The 22,366-nt window shown below is 39.7% G+C and overlaps 1 protein-coding gene across 1 annotated transcript in view; it reads right to left on the bottom strand.

Moving 5' to 3' along the window:
• Nucleotides 1-2,103: 2,103 nt before the first annotated feature.
• BMPR1A (bone morphogenetic protein receptor type 1A) overlaps nucleotides 2,104-22,366 on the bottom strand; it is a 125,943-nt gene continuing 105,680 nt past the window's right edge. Inside the window, exons 5-13 of the mRNA XM_089676496.1 lie at nucleotides 13,902-14,004; nucleotides 13,612-13,711; nucleotides 9,513-9,615; nucleotides 7,490-7,628; nucleotides 7,212-7,404; nucleotides 6,172-6,469; nucleotides 5,680-5,855; nucleotides 4,486-4,616; nucleotides 2,104-3,421 (exon numbers count right to left, since the gene is read on the bottom strand). Coding sequence (XP_089532622.1) covers nucleotides 3,296-3,421; nucleotides 4,486-4,616; nucleotides 5,680-5,855; nucleotides 6,172-6,469; nucleotides 7,212-7,404; nucleotides 7,490-7,628; nucleotides 9,513-9,615; nucleotides 13,612-13,711; nucleotides 13,902-14,004 — 1,369 coding nt within the window. The 3' untranslated portion in view covers nucleotides 2,104-3,295. The remainder of the gene's footprint in view (nucleotides 3,422-4,485; nucleotides 4,617-5,679; nucleotides 5,856-6,171; nucleotides 6,470-7,211; nucleotides 7,405-7,489; nucleotides 7,629-9,512; nucleotides 9,616-13,611; nucleotides 13,712-13,901; nucleotides 14,005-22,366) is intronic.

The raw sequence follows: 22,366 nt of genomic DNA, 5'->3' as shown, positions 1-22,366 counted from the left end.
TATGAATATATATCTGTTTCCCAAAACTGGAGTTTACCTTAAGACAATCTGTGTGCATAACCTTTTCTAGCTGGCATATTTTACAAATCCACCATTTAGCATTTCCATAGCCTGCTAAAAACATGTGTACCTGCCTCTCACATTGCCTAATTCTGAGTTACAAGTGTTCCCAAAATTCATGGTTTGTGTCTGGACTATCCAACATCTAGCACATCATTTTGGCAATATGGGCTATATTTATAAAGCAGTGAATGTGACTTTCACAATACCTCCGCCTTATAGCAGATTTACAGCTACAGAGTGGGCATTCGGTGCAAAATCACATAAACGTAATTTTGCATTTCCACCACAGGGGGGCATGTGCCTGCTGCTGAAGCACTGCTTCTGCTGTGATTGGACACAGCAGAAGTCAATCAACAGGTGCTGGCCAATAGATTAGCACTGGCACATGTGGATTGCCTAGGCCATAACACAGCTCTGATTATATAAACAAAGCAGAGCTGTGTTATGTCAACAGCAATCTGCTAGGTTTTATTCAGGGAATAAAATCTAGCAGATTGCCTAGTAAAAACAGTACACAGTGGCCACAAACACTAGCTAGGCACACAATTAATCCTTTGATCGCCCTAAATGTTTAACCCCTTCCCAGCCAGTGTCATTAATACAGTGACAGTGTATATTTTTAGTACTGATCACTGTATCACTGACACTGGTTCCCACAAAGTGTCAATTAGTGTCTGACTGTCCGCCACAATATCGCAGTCCTGCTATAAGTCACTGATCAGCATCATTACTAGTATTTAAAAATAAAACAAAAAAAATTCCAGTATATATAAATCGCTATTTGTAGACCCTATAACTTTGGCACAAACCAGTCAGTATACGCTTATTTTTTTTTTTTACAAAAATATGTAGCAGAATACATTTTGGCATAAATTTATGAAGACATGATATCTATATATATATATATATATATATATACACATACATATATATATATATATATATATATATATATATATACATATATACACACACACATATATATATATATATATATATACACATACATATATACATACATATATATACATACATATATATACACACACACACGTATATTTGTTTTTTTAAATGTCAGTGTTTTTCAGTTATGACGCAAAAAAAGGTGATCAAACACCACTAAAATAAAGCTCTATTTGTGGGGAAAAATGACAAATTTAATTTATCTACAGCGTGGCATGACCGCATAATTGTCAGTTAAAGTAGCGCAGCGCCGTACTGCAAAAAATGGTCGGGGGGGGGGGTTAAATCTTCTGGAGGGCAAGAGGATATGCTTTATTCAATTGCTATCGTAAAGCGATAGTTAACTCCCCTACTGAACTTATACTTACAGGTACGCCTATAATAAGGCTTACCCGTAGGCACAGTGAACGCCTCCTAAATATTCACACTGGAAGCAGACAGTGACATCATTAGCGCATGCGCACTGCACTCTGAATTGACACCACACTGAGTAAGCCATCAATTCAGAGTGCTCTTCCTCAGCTGGCTCGGCCATCCAAACGGCTGGAACCCAGCAGGAAGACCAGGTTAAGATGGAGGCCCTGTCAGCAGTGACAGCGCACAGCTGGAGGGCTTGGCTTTAAAGTGAGTCTGCCATGATGTGCTAGTATGCGGTGAATAATAGCACATTATGGTTTAGATCATCACCCTTTTTATTCTAGTAGTTTACGACTGCTTTAATTCAAAAGGTAAAAACAATCTAGTTTGGCAGACAATAAAACATTTTGAAATGACGAAATCTTAAAGTACAAAAAAAATTTGAATGGTTTGGCCTAATATAAATTAAGTAGTGTTATTGGCACAAAATGAAAAACATGTTTTTTTTTTTTTTAAAGTTTCCAGCTTAAACTCTGTTCAGTTGTGAAAAAAAGGATTGTTAGGGCTAGACCCTCTGTTTTTATTGATGCCTGTGTCCTCACTGAGGAGATTTACTTTCAGTTCTTGTCACAAAGATGTTGGTCACTAAGACAAGACATCTCTCCACTGGGGACTCCAAAAGCAATAAAAACATCTGTTTTCAATAAAGTAGGGCTGGAACCTCTGTCAGCTTTTTATTGTTGCATTAGGGAGACTATCTTCACTTCCTGTTTCAGTGATCACCAGAACAGGAAGCGAGAAGGAATCTCAGCAGGAATACTGACAGCAACAAAAGCAACACAGCGGCTCAAAAGCCACCTCACAAATGAATTACCATTTTAAAAAAGTCTGGGCTGGACGTACATCCTTTAGGGTTCATTCAGATCAGTGTTGCATTTGCACATGGTTGTGAGCCATATATTTGTTCTGGTGCACTGCTTGAAAATAAAAATGGAACAGGTATGTACTTTCTTGCATTGAGGTGCGCAGCCAGCACATTCAAAGTAAATGGGATACCTTAATGCAGCATGCCTCAATGCAAAAAAACACGGATGTCAACGCAACACATGGTGTGAATGGGCCCATAATGTTACACAGAATATGAACAGTCTGTTAATCCTTACAACAGCAGCATAAAAGTGACAATTTTATACACAAACATTTCAGATATTTCATTGTTTCAACAAAACTTCCCACTCCAGCTCATACAAGGAATCCATTCTTCTCCAATAAGTCTTCTTCATCAGTTATTCATGTTATAGGAATTGAACATATGAGGTCTGTACATATTAGGGTGGTACTCAAAAGAATAAAAACAAATGTCCATGTTGTAGAAAATTCTCAGAAAACATCCCTGTGGTTCAGTTTTCTTTGATGAAGACCACTTGCTCCTAAATTGATTTGATATTTTAAGGGGTAAACAAAGATGTTTTAAAAAAAATAGGATAGCTTAAAACATGGCAAAAAATGATAATCTGGCACAGAGATTTTAGTTTCCATATAAATGTTATAAAGGCAATACAATAACATGTTTCTTCTGAAAATAAAAAACAAAAAAAACAAAACAAAAAACAACAAAGTATGGATTTTATATGGATGCTGCTTTCACGGAAAGCAAAATAATCTGAACATGCAATTCATTACCCATTATACTGTGATAAAAGTCTTGATAAAATATAAAGAAAAATATTTCTGTTCTGATGTACACAGAAGCTCCCAATGAAGAGAAGATGCATTCTGCACCATATACACACAGTACTGAATAAAGTCATTATTTAGCAGCCTGCAGAGTGCCACAGGGGAGGTTACCTCCTCTACATGCACCCTACTCCCTCTATTCAGAGTCTTAGTGCTGGAGCCAACATTCCCATTGTCATATCTTTACATCTTGAGCCTCTACCATCTTTGCAAGCGTCTTTTTGATTCGCAGGGCCGTTAGACGGGAAGCAGGATTTGTAGCCCAACACTCAGCCATCAGTTTCAAGATTGCTCTCAAGCACTGAAGATGGAGAAAGCAAATAAATGTTAAAATTACTCCAAAAAGGGAAAAAAAGCATAAATAAATGTCTCAACATATAGGCAACCAATCATGACGCAGAAAAAAAAAAACTGCAATGAAGAGAATATATGTGAATGTTTTGACAGTTGTCAGCGTTGTAATTCATTTGGTCATCCAATCAAAGACAAGCAAAACATCTTAGCAGCAGCTCTAGTCTTATTATGTTTTATTTATATAATATATTCAGATCAGTTAGCATAAAGATGCACAGAAATTAGAGTCAGTCTGCAGAAAGCAGATACAAGTTAAAAGATGAGCCTCAGGCCCTCTCATGAATACTGTAACTCATTCACAAGGCTGTATTGATTTACGCAGGATTTTGCTGGGAGTTGTCTATATGTCGTATGCATGTAATGTATGTGCCAACGTTTACATACATACCTAGACTTTACTGGCCCCCACCACTGCTTTGCACCAATATGAAAATATCATATGTAGCAGTGACACAGATTATACACTACTGATGTCTTCATCTACCCCTGAATAAGTCTATCATGCAACACCAGCGCATGCACAGAACAACATTAGCCATTTCGGAATGACTACAAAAAATGACTAATTCAAAGGGAGATGTAAACAATAATAGTGTGTAATCAGCGGTGGTGTTGCCACTGGCAACTCATTTCTGATATTTACATTTCAGCTCTGAGCACTAGCGGCTAGTAGGGTCCATTTACACCGTGCCTGTTCATATAAATATGGGTAAGCCCAACTGATAACATGTTTACAGCATAAAATATGGCCCAAATATAGACTTTGAACAACTAATAGCCTTTGCCTACAAGCCTTCTTTACCGCTATGTACAAAAACTATGTTCTCTACGCAGTGTTTTTGACACCTGTGTGAATGAGCCCTGAGGGTTAGGACGCTGAGCCAACTTCTCAGGATTCCATGGCTAACAAAAGGTCACTTTCAGTTGTTCAATATCACAACTGAAATGCAAGTTCCACGCAATTATATTACCCTTAAAGTATAACAGATAAACGATCACACAGCCACCTACCTCATCACTGTTCCACCTATTGGACACCGTGGGACGTAAACACTTTATGCACACAACTTCTCGCATGTCTTCAAAGGATGGATCACTTGGCACCATATCATAATATGGCAACTGATACTCTTCAACAATACCTAATAAAAGTTACAGAAAAAATGAACACAATTAAAATATATGCATTATATTGCTTTGGTTTAGATGATGTTTGCAGTAAATGTTATCAAGAGGAGTGTGTGAAAAGTGTTAGTTACCTAAGGTGAAAAGTCCTCTTCAAATTACTAACTAAAGAAAGTAGATTTATTTTTGTAAAAAGGAACTATCAAGCATATAAAAAAAAGTTAGAGTGCCCTGAGATGGCAACAGTGCTGTGACATACAGGTATCTCCAAAAGCCATATACACCCCCCCCCCCCTTTACCCTTCTTCCCTTGCTTCTCTTTCCCTGTGGTTATGGGCGTCCAGAGTCATTATTTCTACCTTCTGCCCAACTTGTTTTCAAAGTTCAGTGGCTGCAGTTGCACACCTCAGTTGCTCTTGCTCCCACTACTGTAAATGTTAATATAGTTGCTATAGTTTTGATTTTGTTTGTTAATTCTGTACAACATCAAGCACCTAATACTAAAACATTTGTGGGGCTCAGATACTCTGTTTATCTTTCTGGAGCTGAAAAATACTCTAAAAATTAATAAACATTTACTGAAGAAAAAATTATTACACATACACACAAAAACCCCAAACATTCATATTCTATACAACTTGCACTTGTTTTATAGACTTAGAGTAATTCGTAAGGACAGAAGGATGGCTGTATTTACAAATTACGGTAAACATAAAAAAAACAAAAAAATATGCAATACTTTTTAGTGTGTTACAAGTCATACCCAATAAAGCTGGTGATCTGCAACACCTTACAATCAATAAGCTGCATGAAGTATACCTCCTAATGATAATTCTATTCCCCTGGCCTTCTGGCTAATGCATGGGCTTCAATACTTTCTGAAGCACTGACCTGGAACAGTTTTAAGAGATAAGGATTTCAGACAAGCATTTGTATTCTGAATCTAACACTGGTCTCAAACACTGCCAGACCACTAGTATTTTCAGAAATAGCCCAGCAATGGCTACCCTTCTACTTTTCCAATGACAGGTATAACCTAAAAACAGTGAAATGAGGTACTATATAATATGATTGCCTTACCACCAGTGATGCAGCGTCGGGTCATTTCCCAAATGATTAAGCTAAAGCTATATATGTCTGCCATTATGTAGGCTTGGAAGTGGTTCTTATTCAAACTTTCATCCAGAACTTCAGGTGCCATGTAGCGTTTTGTGCCTACACGTGTGTTCAAGGGAATATCCACTTCATGGGTGTCACTTCGTGAAAGAAAAAAAAGTTTTCCTTAAATTTCTCTACCACAACTTTATTAATTTTATTTATTAGGCAAAAAATGTAAAAAGGCAATAATATAAAATATAGCACAGCAATAATTTTCATTGGTTATCAATGTAGCAATCATCAATTTGAAAGTCAATTTTAAATGGTTGCTATGAGATATTTAATTGTAAAAATTTTACTAACTTAGGGCAGTTTAAGAATTCAGTACCACATCTCCCTCCTTTATAAGAAGCGGTTATACGACTTGCCAAGTACTGTTTGCACTGTAACTACTGTTAATTATCAGCCCATTACCTGTTAAATTTGACTGCCAGTCCTAGGTCAGCAATGCAGCATGTCCAGTTTTCCTTGATAAGGATGTTTTTGCTTTTCAGGTCTCTGTGTGCGATTGCTGGTTTTCCCTGAGTACCATATATCTCTGTGTGGAGGTGACACAAGCCACAGGCAGCAGAGTAAGCCAGCTTGAGGAGAGATCTTGTATCCAGAGTAGCACACTTGAGAAAATCATACAAAGATCCATTTTCATGATATTCTGTTATCAGATACATTTGTGTCCAGGAGCCTGTCCCTTTAATATCAGCAGCTATGAAACCTGTTGGGACAAAGAACAGTTTACCAACAGCAGACAAGACTGATAGAAAATTCTTTCTTTACAGGAGGCACTGCGTAGTACCAATAAAACAGTTCAAAAGTGTCCAGCCACCCCTTTTAGATTTTCATGGCTATATGTTAGAAAGATTTACCTCCTGTCTTGCTGATATTTTATGAGACAAAGTGAGAAAAACGGCAACACAAACAGCAATAAAATGCTTTTATTTAGTAGAGTGGGGAGGGCTAGAACCCCTGTAAAGTTTTATCTTGTTTGTGTCCCTGTTGCAGATCTTCACTTACTTCCTGTCTGGTGAACCCGCTGGCAACAGGACAGGAAGTAAGGCTAAATCTCTTTAAATGACCCCGGGATAGCCATAAAAACCAGACAGGAGTTATCCTTCCCCACTCTATCCAAAACAAAGATTTGGCTGGACACATTAATGCTAAAAAAATGCTTTGAAAAAAATGATACATTAAAACGCTACATAGAATGTTTAATGTATATCACAGGAATGTTAAAATTGCTTAACACAAATTTGGTGGATAGCAGTATCCTGAAGGTTACTGGACAGCAAGGTCATGACAATTTTTGATGGACAACAGAGTCCTGATATAAATCTGGTGGAACTGTGAGCAATGAACTCATCGTGGATATTTCATAACTCCATTTTGACCGATTGCAACTGTTTGCTACTGCCCTATTACAAACTGTATATTTCCCAAGGAAATGCAAATACACTTACCAAGAATATTCTCATGCCGCATTAACACAGTTTGGTAAATTTCAGTCTCTCTGAACCAGCTGGCTTCCTCAGCTGTAAAAAAGACTTTGACGGCTACCTTTTCACCCCTCCATTTTCCCATCCAAACCTCTCCATATCTTCCCTTTCCAATCTGTCTCACCATCTGGATCTGTTTAGCAATGGTTCTCTGGACCTGAAAGGCAAAATACAAGAAAATGTCTCTACATATCTCACTAATCGTCATGAAATGTAGTAAAGTTTAATGTGAACTAACTTACCAAAAGTGGAAGCCCTGATCCACTGCCAGAACTTTGTGACAGGTCAATGAGAGCTTTCAGGGATTCTCCAGCTGGTATGAAAGCTTCATCCTGTTCCAGATCCCTGTTATAGCGCATTCTCTGAGATGCCAGCTTATTCCTGCATCAAACACAAAACCTTGTCAATGATTTTTCTTATCACTCTTGTATTAGAATTCCAAAGTCTAATCATCCAGTTATATTTTACAATATTTCCAACACTGCTTTCTATAATGCGGTCATGACAGAAATATGGTGATTGGCATTATCGACCTTCTGAAAATGCTAGTTGTCTGGCTTTAAGACTTTTCCACCAGCTTTGATACTATATGAAATCACTGACGTGGAAACGTTTGCAGATCAAAATAGTAGGAGATAAGTCAGAAGTCTTTATCTGTATGCTTGTTACAGGTCAGTCTCTTAAAATATGGAAGTAAGAGAGTCATGTCCATCGGATAGGCAACCAGCATTTTAAAGAGATCAACAAAGGCAGGCACCGAGAAAGGCCTCTCCCAAGACAAGCTTCCTTTAAACCATATATTGTAGACTGACATACAATAGTGAGTATAACAAATCTGTCACATACAAGAGGAAAAAAAAAGGCATTTTTAAAATGCTTCACAAAGTAAAAAAATCTGGATGAGGAAAGCATGATCATTCCATCTTGCTAGAAATAGATTAGTTCTGCTTTTGCAAGGTGAACAGGCATCAATTCCAGCAAGCACCAGGTGGCACACTCTCCAGCATTGTATTTCTTTTTTGCAAAGAGACATTCCCCTTCTAAGAAAAGCACCAAGTTAAAGCAAAGTAAATTTTTCAGGGAGTAAAAAGATACAAATTATTATTGCAGTGTTTACCTTAAAGGGTATGAATTTCAGATTTTTATGTTTTCACATTAATTTTTTTGCAATTGTATTAATTATAGAAGTTTGTAGATTAGCCATAAGAGCTCTCAGTCGCTTGACGCAATCATATAACTTCCTACTAACATTAAGGCTCCATTGACATATGTGCAAGAGTTTTAGTGTGTTCACGTCATGGGTACAGCAGTCCAATCATTTTATGGACTGCCCTACCTGTGAGAAATGCATGGAAAGAAGTCCATAAACTTAGTTTTAGACATCACTCTGCACTGAATCGCGTGGTGCTATAGCACCATGTGGTTTAGTGTGCACGAAATTGCACTTCGGCTGCTGACATGTGGGGGGGTGCCATTAAGAATTAATGGCACCACCACGTGTCTGAAAGTGTAGCGCATTTCTCTGCAGGTTGGGAGCGTGTGATTTCATGCACATTCTTCCCTCACAGAAATGTGAGCCTAGTCTAAGGGCTAGTTAACGCTATCTGAAGAGTGATCCGTATTCCGGGATCTCTTGAAGGATGAGTTCACTTTTATAAAAAAGCAGGTAAAAAATAAAATCTGCATTTACTATTTTTTAGTTAGGGACCCACAAACCATTGATCAGCAGAAAGTGGATGTAATTCTACAGTCCTACAGACTGTCTGAGCAGCTGTCTGCCCGTACCTCTGACAGGAAACTCAACAAACTACCTAGAGTGCTCAACAGTGCCCTGGTAGTTCAATGAGAACTACAAGCCAACAGCTGCAAAGGTTGTCGGAACTTTTAGTTATCCCATTCACAGAACAAACGGCCGTGGGTTTTTTTCATATTGTGACAGCTAGCATGGGGAGAAGATCCCCTGCTAGCTGTCACAATGGGGATTGCAGGGTGCAGTGCTTACGTAACATGTTGCAACCTGAATATGGGTGTAACATATTACAAAAGGTGAACTTATTTTTTTAAACAGATAAAATACAATTTGTATGGAGTAGTAGAAGGTGAGAGCTGCTTAAGTTTTTCAGCCATTTGTGTTCTCATTAGCACAATTTCCCTTTACTTACTGTACAGGTGTTGCATCGTGCCACTGGGAAAAGAAATGGGTTAAAATTTTTCCAACAAGGATACAGACCAATGATATAATATTAAAAAGAAAAATGTTCTTACTTGTAGAAGCAAGTGATAAAGATGAAGACAGCCATGATAAACAAGCAGACTACAAAGGATATTATAAAAGCGATGAGGTGTGCACTTCTGCCAAATATTCCTTCTGTAAAGATCAAAAAATAAATCAATGTTATAGTTTCTACTACACATGAATGATCTAAAAACTACATAAAACAAAAATGCAGGAACATAAAACCGAAGTTGCACAGAAAGCCTAAATACATGAGTAACTAACATCAGCGTCAACTGATCAACTGTGTCCCTGATGGCTTCCACATCAGTACAGTGTCACCAGAGACAGCATGCCCAAAAGCAGTGTTTCTGATCACGGCAGTGTTGCCTCTGTCTGCTACCTTTACTGCACCCTGTCCTGTTTACAGACCACATTTCTATTTGCTGCCAGGAACTACCCTTTTCATGGACCAACTCTCTGCCTGCCACCTGAATTGACCCATCTGCATTTCCCATTGACTACATTCCTGCGAGACAGCAGCCTCAGGTACCCACTGCAGAAAACTGCACTCCTGGAACCACACTGAAACTTTGTGTTCACACTACTAAACTTCCTGGCAAGTGGAGATTGCATGCCTGGGGACAGCCATGTGCCAATTGGCAAGGCTTGCTTGTCTTATGGGAATGGAGACTGCTACAGGTGACACTACACCAAGATATATTCTCCGACCACTCATATAGAGTCAAGCATTACAGTACAGTTTTTGATACAATATTATTTGATTTTTGTGATACACATGCTACAATGTCCAATAGATAATCAGCCCAAACACTGAAAAAGTCTCACATGTGAGACTCCAAAAAAATGTGATAGGTAGTCAGGAAATTAGATGCATCATTTACTGCCCCAGCTTACCCTGAAGGTTCTACTTGGATTTTGGGCCCCTCTGTGTGACTAAGCTGCTAAAAATGCTTGCATATGTGGTATTCTCATACTCGGGAGTAGCAGCAGAGTGTGTTTTGAGGTGTGATTCTAAGTATACACATACTGTGTGTTAAGAATATTTTATTAATTGACAACGTTCTGTTAAAAAAAACCCAAAAACAATAAAAACCAAAAAACATTTTTACTGTCTGCATTTTTCACAAAGTTATGGCAGAAAAGAGGAATCTTCAAAAGACACACTATGCCTCTAATAAAATACCCTGCTGGCCTTGGGGGTGTCTACTTTCCAAAATGCAGTCATTTTGTGGGGGTTTCTACTGTCCAACTGTGTGATAGGTAGTCAGGAAATTAGATGCCTTATTTACGCCCTTTGAAAGCTTGAAGGTGCTCCTTGGAATATCAGCTCCTCTATGCGGTTAAGCTGCAAACAAGTCTCACATATGTGGTAGCAGAGTGTTTTGGGGTGTGATTCTAAGTATGTCCATGTTGTTTGTGAGAAATATCTTATTAAAAGCTGTGTGTAAAAAAAAAATAAAAATAAAAAAAGGTTTTCATTTACTTTCTTAATTTTCTAAAAAAAAAAAAACCTGTGGCAAAAAGATATCTTTAAAACAAAAAAACAAAAAAAACTAGGCTAGTAAATGCATTAGTAGAGGCTACAGGCTGCTCTTTCATTTTTAAGGTATTCTGCACCATACAATACAGTTTCTTTAAGACTTGGTGCTATGGCAGCTACCTGTGACTCCTCGGCAAACAAAATCTTTCTTACAGATCTGTGAAACTCTTCATCAGATCTTCTACAATGGAAAGGTCAAAGATTGCTACTGCTACAAGTAACTCCGATAGAGAAAGCAGAAGCTTTAACCAATGGAGTGAAGGATGACTCAATGCAATATAGGGACTCAAGCAGGGTGCATTAGCCTAGACTGTTCAGGTCAGGCCCTTGAGAGACAGCACTGCAGGCCACCATGGAGGTGTTAAGAGGATCATTAGCTGGAGAAACCTGATGAAGCAGGACTGCTCCGAACTAACTTGGCTTTGAGTACCAAATAAAGGTTTAGGGTACTCACAAAAGAAGTGCAAAAAATCAGCAGAGACTCAATAGCCTAAGGTAGCCAGGTCACTGCAAGAACTAACTGAGGTAGAACCCATGTTTCATGCAAGTGGGAGCAGCAGTAGAAAGATGCAACCTCAGGCTGAGAGGCAGGAACAGAGTGCAGAGTGTACATATGCAACTTTCAACCTAGGGACACAGCTCTTAATTCCTTAGTATGAAAACCCCTTTACTTAAGGCCAAGTGAAGGGATGTTAATAATGGGACTGAATGGTTTTAAATGACTGAAGTATCTCCCAATGCTCAGCCTATATGGCCTACTCATAAGTCATCAAAGACTAGGTCACACCAGAGAATGTGCGACGCGTTTGAACCTGGAAAGCGGTCTGCTGAGAACACAGTTACTGCAATCTTCCTTCATGCAGGACCAAAGCTATTGGTGAGGATGTTCCAATGCGGATAGCTGCACAAGTCGGCTAGCTCAAGCAGCATGTAGCAAGTCTTGTTTAATCAAATGATCTTGAGAAAAAGAAAAAAAGGCTAGTAACTATGGTTAAACTATTCTCAATAGAGAAACATATCTATTCCCCTAGGACACTAGAAAATAAATAAGGCGTGCTGGGAGTGGGAGGGGTTAAACCCGCCTGCTCCCTATTTTGTTTGCCAGTGTCCAAATCCTCTTGTAGGCAGCAGTATAACCCAACTGTCCCTGAATCCTGTGTTCCTTAATAAATGAGAACAAAATATAATCACAGGTTTACAATCACTTAAAGTGATTGCAAACCCATGATTTTTTTTTTTTTTTTTAAACAAAACATCATATTTACCTGCTCTGTACAGGGGTTTTGCACAAAGCAGCCTGGATCCTCCTCTTTTCAAGTTACTTTCCAGCACTCCTGGCTCCTCCCCTGGGCCAAGTGACCACCGTAACAAGCTGCTTGCTATGGGGTCACTCATGCAGACACATTCCCGAGCTGGCTGTGTGTGTTTATAGACAAGCCCCACCCCTCGCTGGATCAAGATCGGGCAGGTCTAAAAGGGGGGTCTAGTGGGCAGCTGCACACATTTTTTACCCTAATGCAAATAATGCATTGTGGCAAAGAAAAACCTTAAGAGCAAAGCTATATTTTTGGGTGTCATGTATATCAATATATAATCAATCCATATCTAATCTATACACACACACACACACACACACACACACACAGTATACTGCCTAAAGTATTGGGACACCCCTCCAAATCACTGGATTCAGGTGCACCAATCACCTCCATGGTCACAGGTGTATAAAATCAAGCACCTTGGCATGCAGACTGCTTCTACAAACATTTGTGAAAAAATGGGTCGCTCTCTGGAGCTCAGTGAATTCAAGCGTGGTACCGTGATAGGTTGCCACCTGTGCAATAAGTCCATCCGTGAAATGTCCTTGCTACTAAATATTCCATGGTCAACTGTTAGTGGTATTATAACAAAGTGGAAGCAACTGAGAAAAGCAACTCAGCCACTAAGTGGTAGGCCACATAAAATGACAGAGCGGGTTCAGCGCATTCTGAAGTACGAAGTGTGCAGAAGCCGCCAACTGTCTGCAGAGTAAATAGCTAAAGACCTCCAAACTTCATGTGGCCTTCAGATTAGAACAAGAGTGCGTAGAGAGCTTCATGGAATGGATTTCCAGGGCCGAAAATTGCAGACTTAAAAGCAGGATCACCAGGCAAAAATAAAACATAAAAAAGAAAGCTAATACAGCCTTCACATCTATAAATTGATAAGCTGCTGCATAACAAAGGTTTGCTTTTGAGTTTAAATGGCACTGTAAGTTTTGCCTTACGATTAAAACTTGCTTTATCAAATAACTAATATGCATCAGGTCTAGTTGAGGATAAACCATCCACACCACATCCCAAATATATAGAAAATATTAGAAAACAAATAACGGGACTTTTAAGCTGTGACCCCTTCAGTAAATTATACACAGAAAATGCTTATACTTTATCAATCAGTGGAGACAAAAAACATATGTTGTGCAACCTACCGAGGGGGGGGGGGGGGGGCACACCTTAAAAGTCCCATTATTTGTTTTGTTATTCTTGCTTTAATAACTAAACATTTTAGAAAGGCTTCTTGCATATATATGATCAGTATTTTACCTGCCCTGCCATCTGGAGGCAATGTTGGTCGCAAATCCTTATTACAGAAATCAGTTCGGCAACATTCAATTGTCCTCCGTAACTGTGCCTTGGGAGAATCCTATGCACAAAATAGAAAAAAATGCCTTTTTAATGTTCCAGATTTGCAAACAAATGTAAATCCCAAAAATGCTAACACAAAAGTGTAGAAACACAAAATAAATCTATTATTGTCTCTTCAAAAATGGTAACCGTATTCTACACACACTTAAAGCTTCCAAAATGAACTTACATAAGATGGATGTTCTTACCTTGCACTGAAAGTCTGAGCCTTCAAGCTTCATGCAACCAGATGTTGTTGCAGTTTCTCCATGTTCATCTTCCTCAATTATTGCAAAGCAATGCCCATTTGTACTGCAATACAAGATATTGTCAAGTTAAATGTTACCATAAAAACTAGTTCCACAATAAGGTAACAATAGGATTTCTTAGTTTAGTAAGGTCACCATTTAGTAACATTGTGAACTTTTTTCCCTTGCCACCTTAGTATTCTACTGAAGCAGTGATGGGGACTTTTGGAAAGATTATTTTTCACATATTAGTGACTTAAAAAAAATACCTAGATAAAAATTTGGGTTTCTTTTTAAAAAATCATTTGCCTTTTCCAAATTGAGAATATTGAAGCTTTTATTTGGCTAGTTAGTGATGCAGAAGCAAGCACGAAAGTATAGCAAGCTATGTGATCGCACCACTATACTTCACTATTTTATTTAATCATTGCTGCCTTTCGCTCAGTGAGGTATATTACCAGTCAGTCACACCTCTACAAATACACATTCAGGTATGCTGCTCTGCAGAATACATAACAAACCACTAGGTGTCAGCATATGCTGAAACTGTAAAGCACCACACGCACACATACACACTACACTACTGCACACTACTCTCATGGAGCAATTATGTGATTTACCAAAAATAAGCCCATCCTATAGTTAAATATTCTATATAAACTACAACCTCAATTCCAAAAAAGTTGGGATGCTGCGTAAAATCTACAAAAAAAACAGAATTAAATTATTTACAAATCTCAAACCTTTTATTTTCTTCACAATAGAAAATAGAAAACATCAACTGAGAAAATGCTTAATTTTAAGAAATAAATAAGGTCATGTTAAAAATTGATGGCAGCAACATGTCTCAAAAAAGGTTGAGTCAGGGCAATAAAAAGCTGGCAAAATAAGTGGTAGAAAGAAGAGCTGAAAGAACATTTTGCAACTAATTAGGATAACTGGTAAAAAGTCACAAACATGACCTAAAAAGAGTCAAGAGTGTCTCCGGAGTAAAGATGCATCTAACAATTCTTAAAACAATTTCAGAGTAATGTTTCTCAATGTAAAGCTGCAAAGACATTAAATATATCATCAACAGTATATAATATCAAAAGATTCAGAAAATCAGGAGAAATCTCTGTGAGCAAGGGAAAGGTCCAAACGCAATATTGGATGCCCATGACACTCAGATGGCACTGCATTAAAAACAGGCATGATTCTATGATAGACACCACTACATGGGCTCAGGTATACTTCCAAAAAATCTGAACACAGTTCGCTACGCCGTCCAAAAATGAAAGGTAAAGCTCTATCAGGCAAAGCAGAAACCATAATTGAGCAAGATTCCTAAACGCTGCTGTCTTCTCTGGGCCAAACCTCATTTAAAATTGTCTGTTGTAATGGTCTGTTAGCAGCAAAAAATCTAAATACACCACTGGTGCTGGGTACTCCAAAGAAAACAGGAAAGGGACCTTTAGGCTTATTATCAGCGCTCAATTCAAAAGTCTACTTCAAGAAAGGCAACATCAATTCTGAAAAATATATCCAGGTTTTAGAGCAGCATATGTCCCCATCCGGATAATGTCTTTTTCAGTAAAGACATTGCATTTTTCAGCAGGACAATGCTAAACCACATACTGCATGGCTTCGTAGTAGAAGAGTCTGGATGTTTACCTGGCCTGCCTGCGGTCCAGACCTTTTACCAATTGAAAATATTTGGTGCATTTTGAAATGAAAAACATGACAAAGACAACTCAGGACTGTTCAGCAGTTATAATCCTATATCCTATAACAACTTAACTCAGGAAGAATTACGCCTATTAGATAAAGGTCTCAAGTTCGCACCCGCTAATAAACTTAACAAGTTCCAAGCGTTTATCGACGTGCATAAATTCACCAGACAATTATCCTTAAGAAGGTATTTTACCACAAACCCCATTTCCAGTGTCTCTAATACAGATACTTATATTGACTGAAATCTGCAGAACACATCCACCTACAACCCACCCCCACAAGCACATTCCTAAAAATTCTTAACGATTTGGCTAATTTGCCTATCAAGCGTCCCTATGATAGGTCAGGTGACTATAAGGCTATGAAGTCACTTTTGGATAAAAAAGACCTGGTAATCAGGCTGGTGGATAAGGGAGGAGGGGTGGTCATCCTGGATAAATCTGACTATGTGCCTGAAGTTAATCATATTCTCAGTGACCACACCACTTATTCCCCATTGCCCAAAGATCCTTTGTTAACTTTTAAGAGATCATTGAAAGACATTGTCAATCGAGGCTATGATATGCAAATCCTAAATAAGAAAGAAAGAGCCTTCCTCATTCCAATGGCACCCAAACTTCCGATATTGTATATCCTCCCCAAGATTCACAAGGATCCACTAAAACCACCGGGGAGACCCATAATTAGTGGCATCGGGTCATTGTGCTCAAAAATAGGTGCATATGTAGATTTTTTTTCTGCAGCCATTGGTAACACAAACCCCCTCCTACCTTCGCGACACCAAACATGTGCTTAATGTGGTGAATAAGATTGATATTACATCAGATACATTTTTGGTAACGGCAGACGTTACCTCTTGATACACTAATATTAACCACTTAGACAGCATGGAGGCTGCAGTTTTTTTTAATGCACTACAGCACTTTACCCTTAGCACAACGTAACTTCATTTTGGGCCTGTTAGAATTCGCCATGCAACACAACTATTTTTGGTTTAACCAAGCCTATTTTTTGCAAATCAAAGGCGTTGCGATGGGGACAAAATTTGCCCCCAGTCTGGCGAACTTGTTTATGTCTCGGTGGGAGGACGACATAATATATAGTAGAGACTGGCCGGCATTACTTACATATAAGAGATATATAGATGACATCTTCATGTTATGGAAGGGAGATGAAGAGTCCCTTATTAATTTCTTTGGGACATTAAATAATAATACCTTGAATATTAAGTTAACATATACATACAGTAAATCAAGTATTCATTTTCTTGACTTGACACTGATTAATAATACTGGTAAAATCATAAAAGAATCCTTTCTTAAAACCACTGATCGTAATAGCTATATCCCTAACGACAGTTGCCACCACCGTACCTGGCTAGCAAACATACCGAAAGGCCAGTTTATAAGAATAAGGCGCAACTGTACAAGTTTTGAAACTTATTTTACACAGGCTAATGCCCTAAAAAATTGTTTCTTAGAAAAAAAGGGATATGACGACAAAATACTGGCTAGTACCATGAATATGGTTGGCAATATGGACCGGAAGGGTATGTTACAAGATAAGATTAGACCAGCAAACCCTAAAGTTTGCCCGTTCATTTCCACATACTCTATTCAGTTTAAGGCTTTGAGTAATATTATTAAAAATAATTGGAATCTCCTAAAAGCAGATCCAGTTTTATCTACCATCCTCCCGGAAAGGCCAGAAATAATTTTTCGTAAAGCCACGACTATTGGGCACACCCTAGCCCCCAATGTGGTCGACCCCCCAAGAACTATTTCATTGTTCTCTGACCTTCATGGGTTCTTCCCTTGCAATCGATTCATCATATGCAACTGCAACCACACGCGTAAACACAGAGTGGATGCTTTCACCTCCCACACAACCGGAAAGACATATAAGATTAACAAATGTATCACTTGCTACAGTAGATATGTAGTTTACCTGTTGCAATGTCCCTGCTGCAAACAGTATGTGGGCCGTACGACCAGAAGGCTACATGACCAACATGTGGCGAATATTAAAAAGTGATATAGAGAACACTCTCTATCCAATCATTACAGGATACACCACCAGAAGGACCCTTCTTCTTTGAAATTTATGGGAATTGACACTATTAGACCACATTGGAGAGGTATTAATAAAACTAGGGCCATCTCACAGGCCGAGACGAAGTGGGTTTTCGAATTGAATACCTTGCACCCATTGGGGTTGAATATTGAAGTAGATATTAATTGCTTTATTGCCAACAGCTGAAACTACAGTTGTCCACCTATAACTATGATATTCGTGTTCGGCTTATACTCACTCCTTTTGATTTTTTGAGGATTCCTACCATTTCTGTATATTTTACTGGTCTGGATAGTAATTATGTTCTTCCAATTTTTTGGTTTATGACTCTAATGGTGATTCTGATTCATATATTTATTTTGAGTTTTCTGACGGGAGGCTAATATTATACTATGCTATTGTATTATGGATTTATGCACGTTATATTGGTATATATATTTTAGCTGGTTTATGATTTTAGAGGTGATCCTGATTCATATATTTACTTTCAGTGTATGATGGGAGGCCATTATTATATTACGACATTTTGTCATGTGTTTACACATAAGATTTACCTACACCTCATTGGCTTCCCCGTTTTTACATATGTGTAGTTTTTTATGATTAATATTATATTTTCAATAATTTCTGCATTTTATGATACATATCATTTACGTCTTGTCCTCCCAAGACATACCTGTTTACATTTGAAGTTTCATTCATATTTATTTTATGTACCGTATTTTTCACTCCATAAGACGCACCTGACCATAAGACGCGCCCAGGTTTTAGAGGAGAAAAACAAGAAAAAAAATATTCTGAATGACAGGTACCCGCTCCCACTTCCGCAGAGTTTTCTTTCCTATACTGTGGGCACCTGACTTTGACAGCCAGGTGCCCACTGCGCATGCGCGAGAAGCGCTGCGCTTTGTGAATGGCCCAGCGTTTTTTGGGACCTGTCATGTGCTTCTCGCGCATGCGCAGTGGGCACCCAGCTGTCAAAGATGCCGGCGCGGGAAGACTAAAGCGATGGACCGAGGAACAGGTGAGTTCCTGCCGCAGAGAACAGCTGAGCGGCCGGCCCGGTATTCTGACATGGTGGCGGCGGAAATACCGGACCGGCCGCTTTATATTCCGCTCCATAAGACGCACTGACATTTTCCCCTTTTTTGGGGGGAAAAAAGTGTGTCTTATGGAGCGAAAAATACGGTATATGATATTGTTCTATTATTTGCTCATATTAAGACTCTCCCCATTTATATATATTTTTATGATTTTTACCCAAAAAATATTTTTTTATATATTTTTTATAATATTAGCCATTTGCCGCTTTTTGCTATAAGAAATTTGTTTCATCACCTCTTTTCAATATTGTCCATTTCATCTTTAATGCACAATTAACCTCCACTGTGACATTTATTCCCCTTTCTGGGGATTTATACCTTTGGCACTGCCCACAGTTCCTCCAGCAACATGTCAGGAACGTCTGCCTGCTCTATTATCTTTATTACCGCTGTCTGAGCGCTTTCCATGGACACTCTGACAGCCTAAGCACTGATCCACGATATTATGGTAGATCCGGAGTCACGCATGCGCACTGCGCGTCACTCCGCGGTTCCCTACTCAGGTATTGTTCCATATCCACGGCAAAATGGCGGACTCGTCGCGCATGCACAGTGCGAGCAACTCCAACAAAATGGCAGCGGTAGTTATTACACGTCTAGTCTAGGTCACGGCTGTCGGTTCTCCTCTGAAGAAGTGCCATTGCACGAAAGGCCTCAGGAGGAGCCAGACAGCAAGTGACTTTACTGCCGCTGGAGCCTGGAGGAAGCTCGGCGGCCATCTTTATTCAGGGTCAGTGATCCTTTTCAGTTATTATACCCTGCTACTTATGTCATTTTTATACAAATAAATTTGCTTACTTACTAAATTATGGGCACCTGTTTTTTGGCTCCTGGATGGAGCTATTAAGCCTACAGATTATCCTACTGTCACTACACCACCAGAGGAAAAGGAGTCCTGTACTCAGGCTGAGCACCTAAATCCATCCTTAAGGGGGCCTCTGGATTCAGCAGATACCTTAACCCTTCCGACTTGATGACTACACCATAGAGGAAAAGTTCACCGGATTATCCTGTCCATCCATTGATACCTTCATGATTTAGATTATATGCGCATTTTCAATGCGCTTCCGGTGAGTGCGCACTTTTACTATTATAGGATGTCACAAGTCCACCTGCTGCTGTTTTTCACCTTTTGAGAGTTTATTTATACTTGAACTTTTTACTAACGGACATTTAACATTTTACCTACTGTGATTACTTTTTATGATTGATTTTTATGTTTTTTATGTCCTTTTTGCATTACTATATCATAGCGCTACACCCACTTTCTGTCATTTACCTTTGAGGCTTTTTATTGGTACCTTTGGTGTTTTAGCTGCTGCCAAATTAGGAGCGCTCACTATCCTCTTATATTAATAATTGGACAACATTCTGGGCTGCCCTGCCTGAGGAAAGAGCACGCCTGAACTCATTTAGTCTTTGCACATGCTCAGAAACGCGGTACATTTTGATGACGTAAGACGCCACATGTGCTGATCTCGGACATCTTGGAGACTCTGACAGGCTTCACCATCTATGCTGTATATGCACAGCACCATCTGCTTTCAGACACCTTGGAGATTCCACCAGGCTTACCATCCATGTTGCACATGCACAGCACCACCTGTTGGCGGACTCAATCGATCTCCTCTCTGGATCAGTCACACAACTACATATGACTACAGAAGTCTCACCTTCTTACCCATGAGCCTGTTTTTAAATTCTAAGATGTGAGTTACTACTTATCTTTCTATTAAATACCTTCACAGTATGAGAGGCGCTGTGTTTCTTTGTTTCCCTTCTGCAGAGTTATGCTTCGCTCCTACGCAGCTTGCCCTTAGTGCCTACTGGACTACCTTTACCCCTGCCCGTTTGGAACTTATCAAACATACATAGACTACCACACCATGTGCCCGTTACCCCTTTTGTTTTGCCATAAGACCCAGTGTCTGCATGCAAGATAGCAGGGAAAACAGCTTGCGGGACAAGAGTAGCTGGACTGTGGTACGAAGTTTCTGGAGCTTGTCCGTAAAGAGAACACCTTTGCCTGTGCTGAGTTGAGTACCAGACCCAGAAACGCCAGTCTCCTGGTTGGGGCAGACTCCTTGAGGTTCAAGGCCCATCTGAAGTCAACCAGGGAGTGCATCATCTCCATGTTGTCCATCAGTGTGGAATGAGTCTCGGCTCACAGGAGTAGGTTGTCCAGGTAATGTCAGGACCGGAGTCAATACTTTGGTGAAATGGGGGGAGCGGAGAGGCCAGACCGAACGGAAGATGTGTGTGTCTCCGACTCCAAAACCCAGTGCAACTGGGGAAATGCATGTATGCATCCTTTATGTCTGGACACCAGAAAATCCCTGTGGTGAAGGCCACTACTGTATGGATAGACTCCCATCTTGAACTATTGCATCCATACAAAGCAATTCATGGACTTAAGGTTCAGGATCAGGTGGACCCCCTCCTTCTTTGGGACAGTGAACAGGTTGGAGTAAAATCCTCAAAACACTCCAGTTCCAGGACCAGCATAATCACTCCCTGGTAAAGCAAGGCCTACAACTGCCTCTTACAGGATCCATACGCATGATGGAGAGAGCCGAAGACAGAAGAGAAATCATTTCTCTGGTGGACAAGAACGAAATTCAATTTTGAAGCCGGACACAGCCAGTACGCAGACCCACTTGTCAGGAATGAATAAGGTCCATGGGCCGGTAAACCAGCGAGGGCAACAACCAACTCTAGAGACAGGTGGGAGCAAGCCTTCGTGCTGAGGAAGACTAGCCACAGACTTGGCGGTCTTGTGGGGCCAGGACTGCTTGGCCTTAAAAGACTTGGAGCCCTTGTCCAGGGAAATGAAAAAGCCTCTTATATGCGGTAGAGAAAGGTTCAGATTTATAACATGGTTTCTTCTTCTTGGCCTGTGGGAGAAAAGTACTCTTGCCACCCAAAGGGTTCTTGATACCATCCAAGTCAGCACTAAAGAGACATTTCCCCCTGACAGGTAGCTGACAGGGCCTTTTTAGATGTCTGATCAGCGGACAAGCATTTAAAACTACAGTACCCACCAAAGCACTACCCCTAAGACTGGGCGCTAGGAAAGTAGCAGGGCCACATCGAAGGATGTGTAACAGACGTATGTCAGGCCATAGACCAACTGGTTCATCGGTTCAACATACACTGAGAGACACCTGCCCTGTTTTCAGACCTTGACGTTGGCCCATTCGGTAAGTAGAATGTTATTTAGAAGACTGCCCCGTGAGGACATTGTGGTGACGAAACGCGTAGAAAGTGGCCAACTGTATGCTGACGTTGTGACACTCCTCCTGTGTCTGTCGGAGAGGACCCGCGGTGAGCGGTGCTAGTGATTTATGCCTATGCCTTTGGTGCTGGTGTCGGTCTAGACACCTTGTTTGTAAGTGTGTTACTACATTAAAAACATGCTTTGGTTTTAAACACGCTGCACTATTATGCCTTTTCTTTGCCTTTGAACATGGTTCCAATGTCTATGGAGAATCACATATCCATCTAGGAGAGACTGGTTGCGGAGAGCTTTTCCATGAT

Source organism: Staurois parvus, unplaced genomic scaffold, assembly GCF_062004578.1.
Source record: "Staurois parvus isolate SC_StPar_1 unplaced genomic scaffold, SC_StPar_1.0 ptg000170l, whole genome shotgun sequence".
Lineage (NCBI taxonomy): Eukaryota > Metazoa > Chordata > Amphibia > Anura > Ranidae > Staurois > Staurois parvus.
Note: the sequence above shows the minus strand (reverse complement) of the source record. Positions and strands in the feature narration are given on the sequence as shown.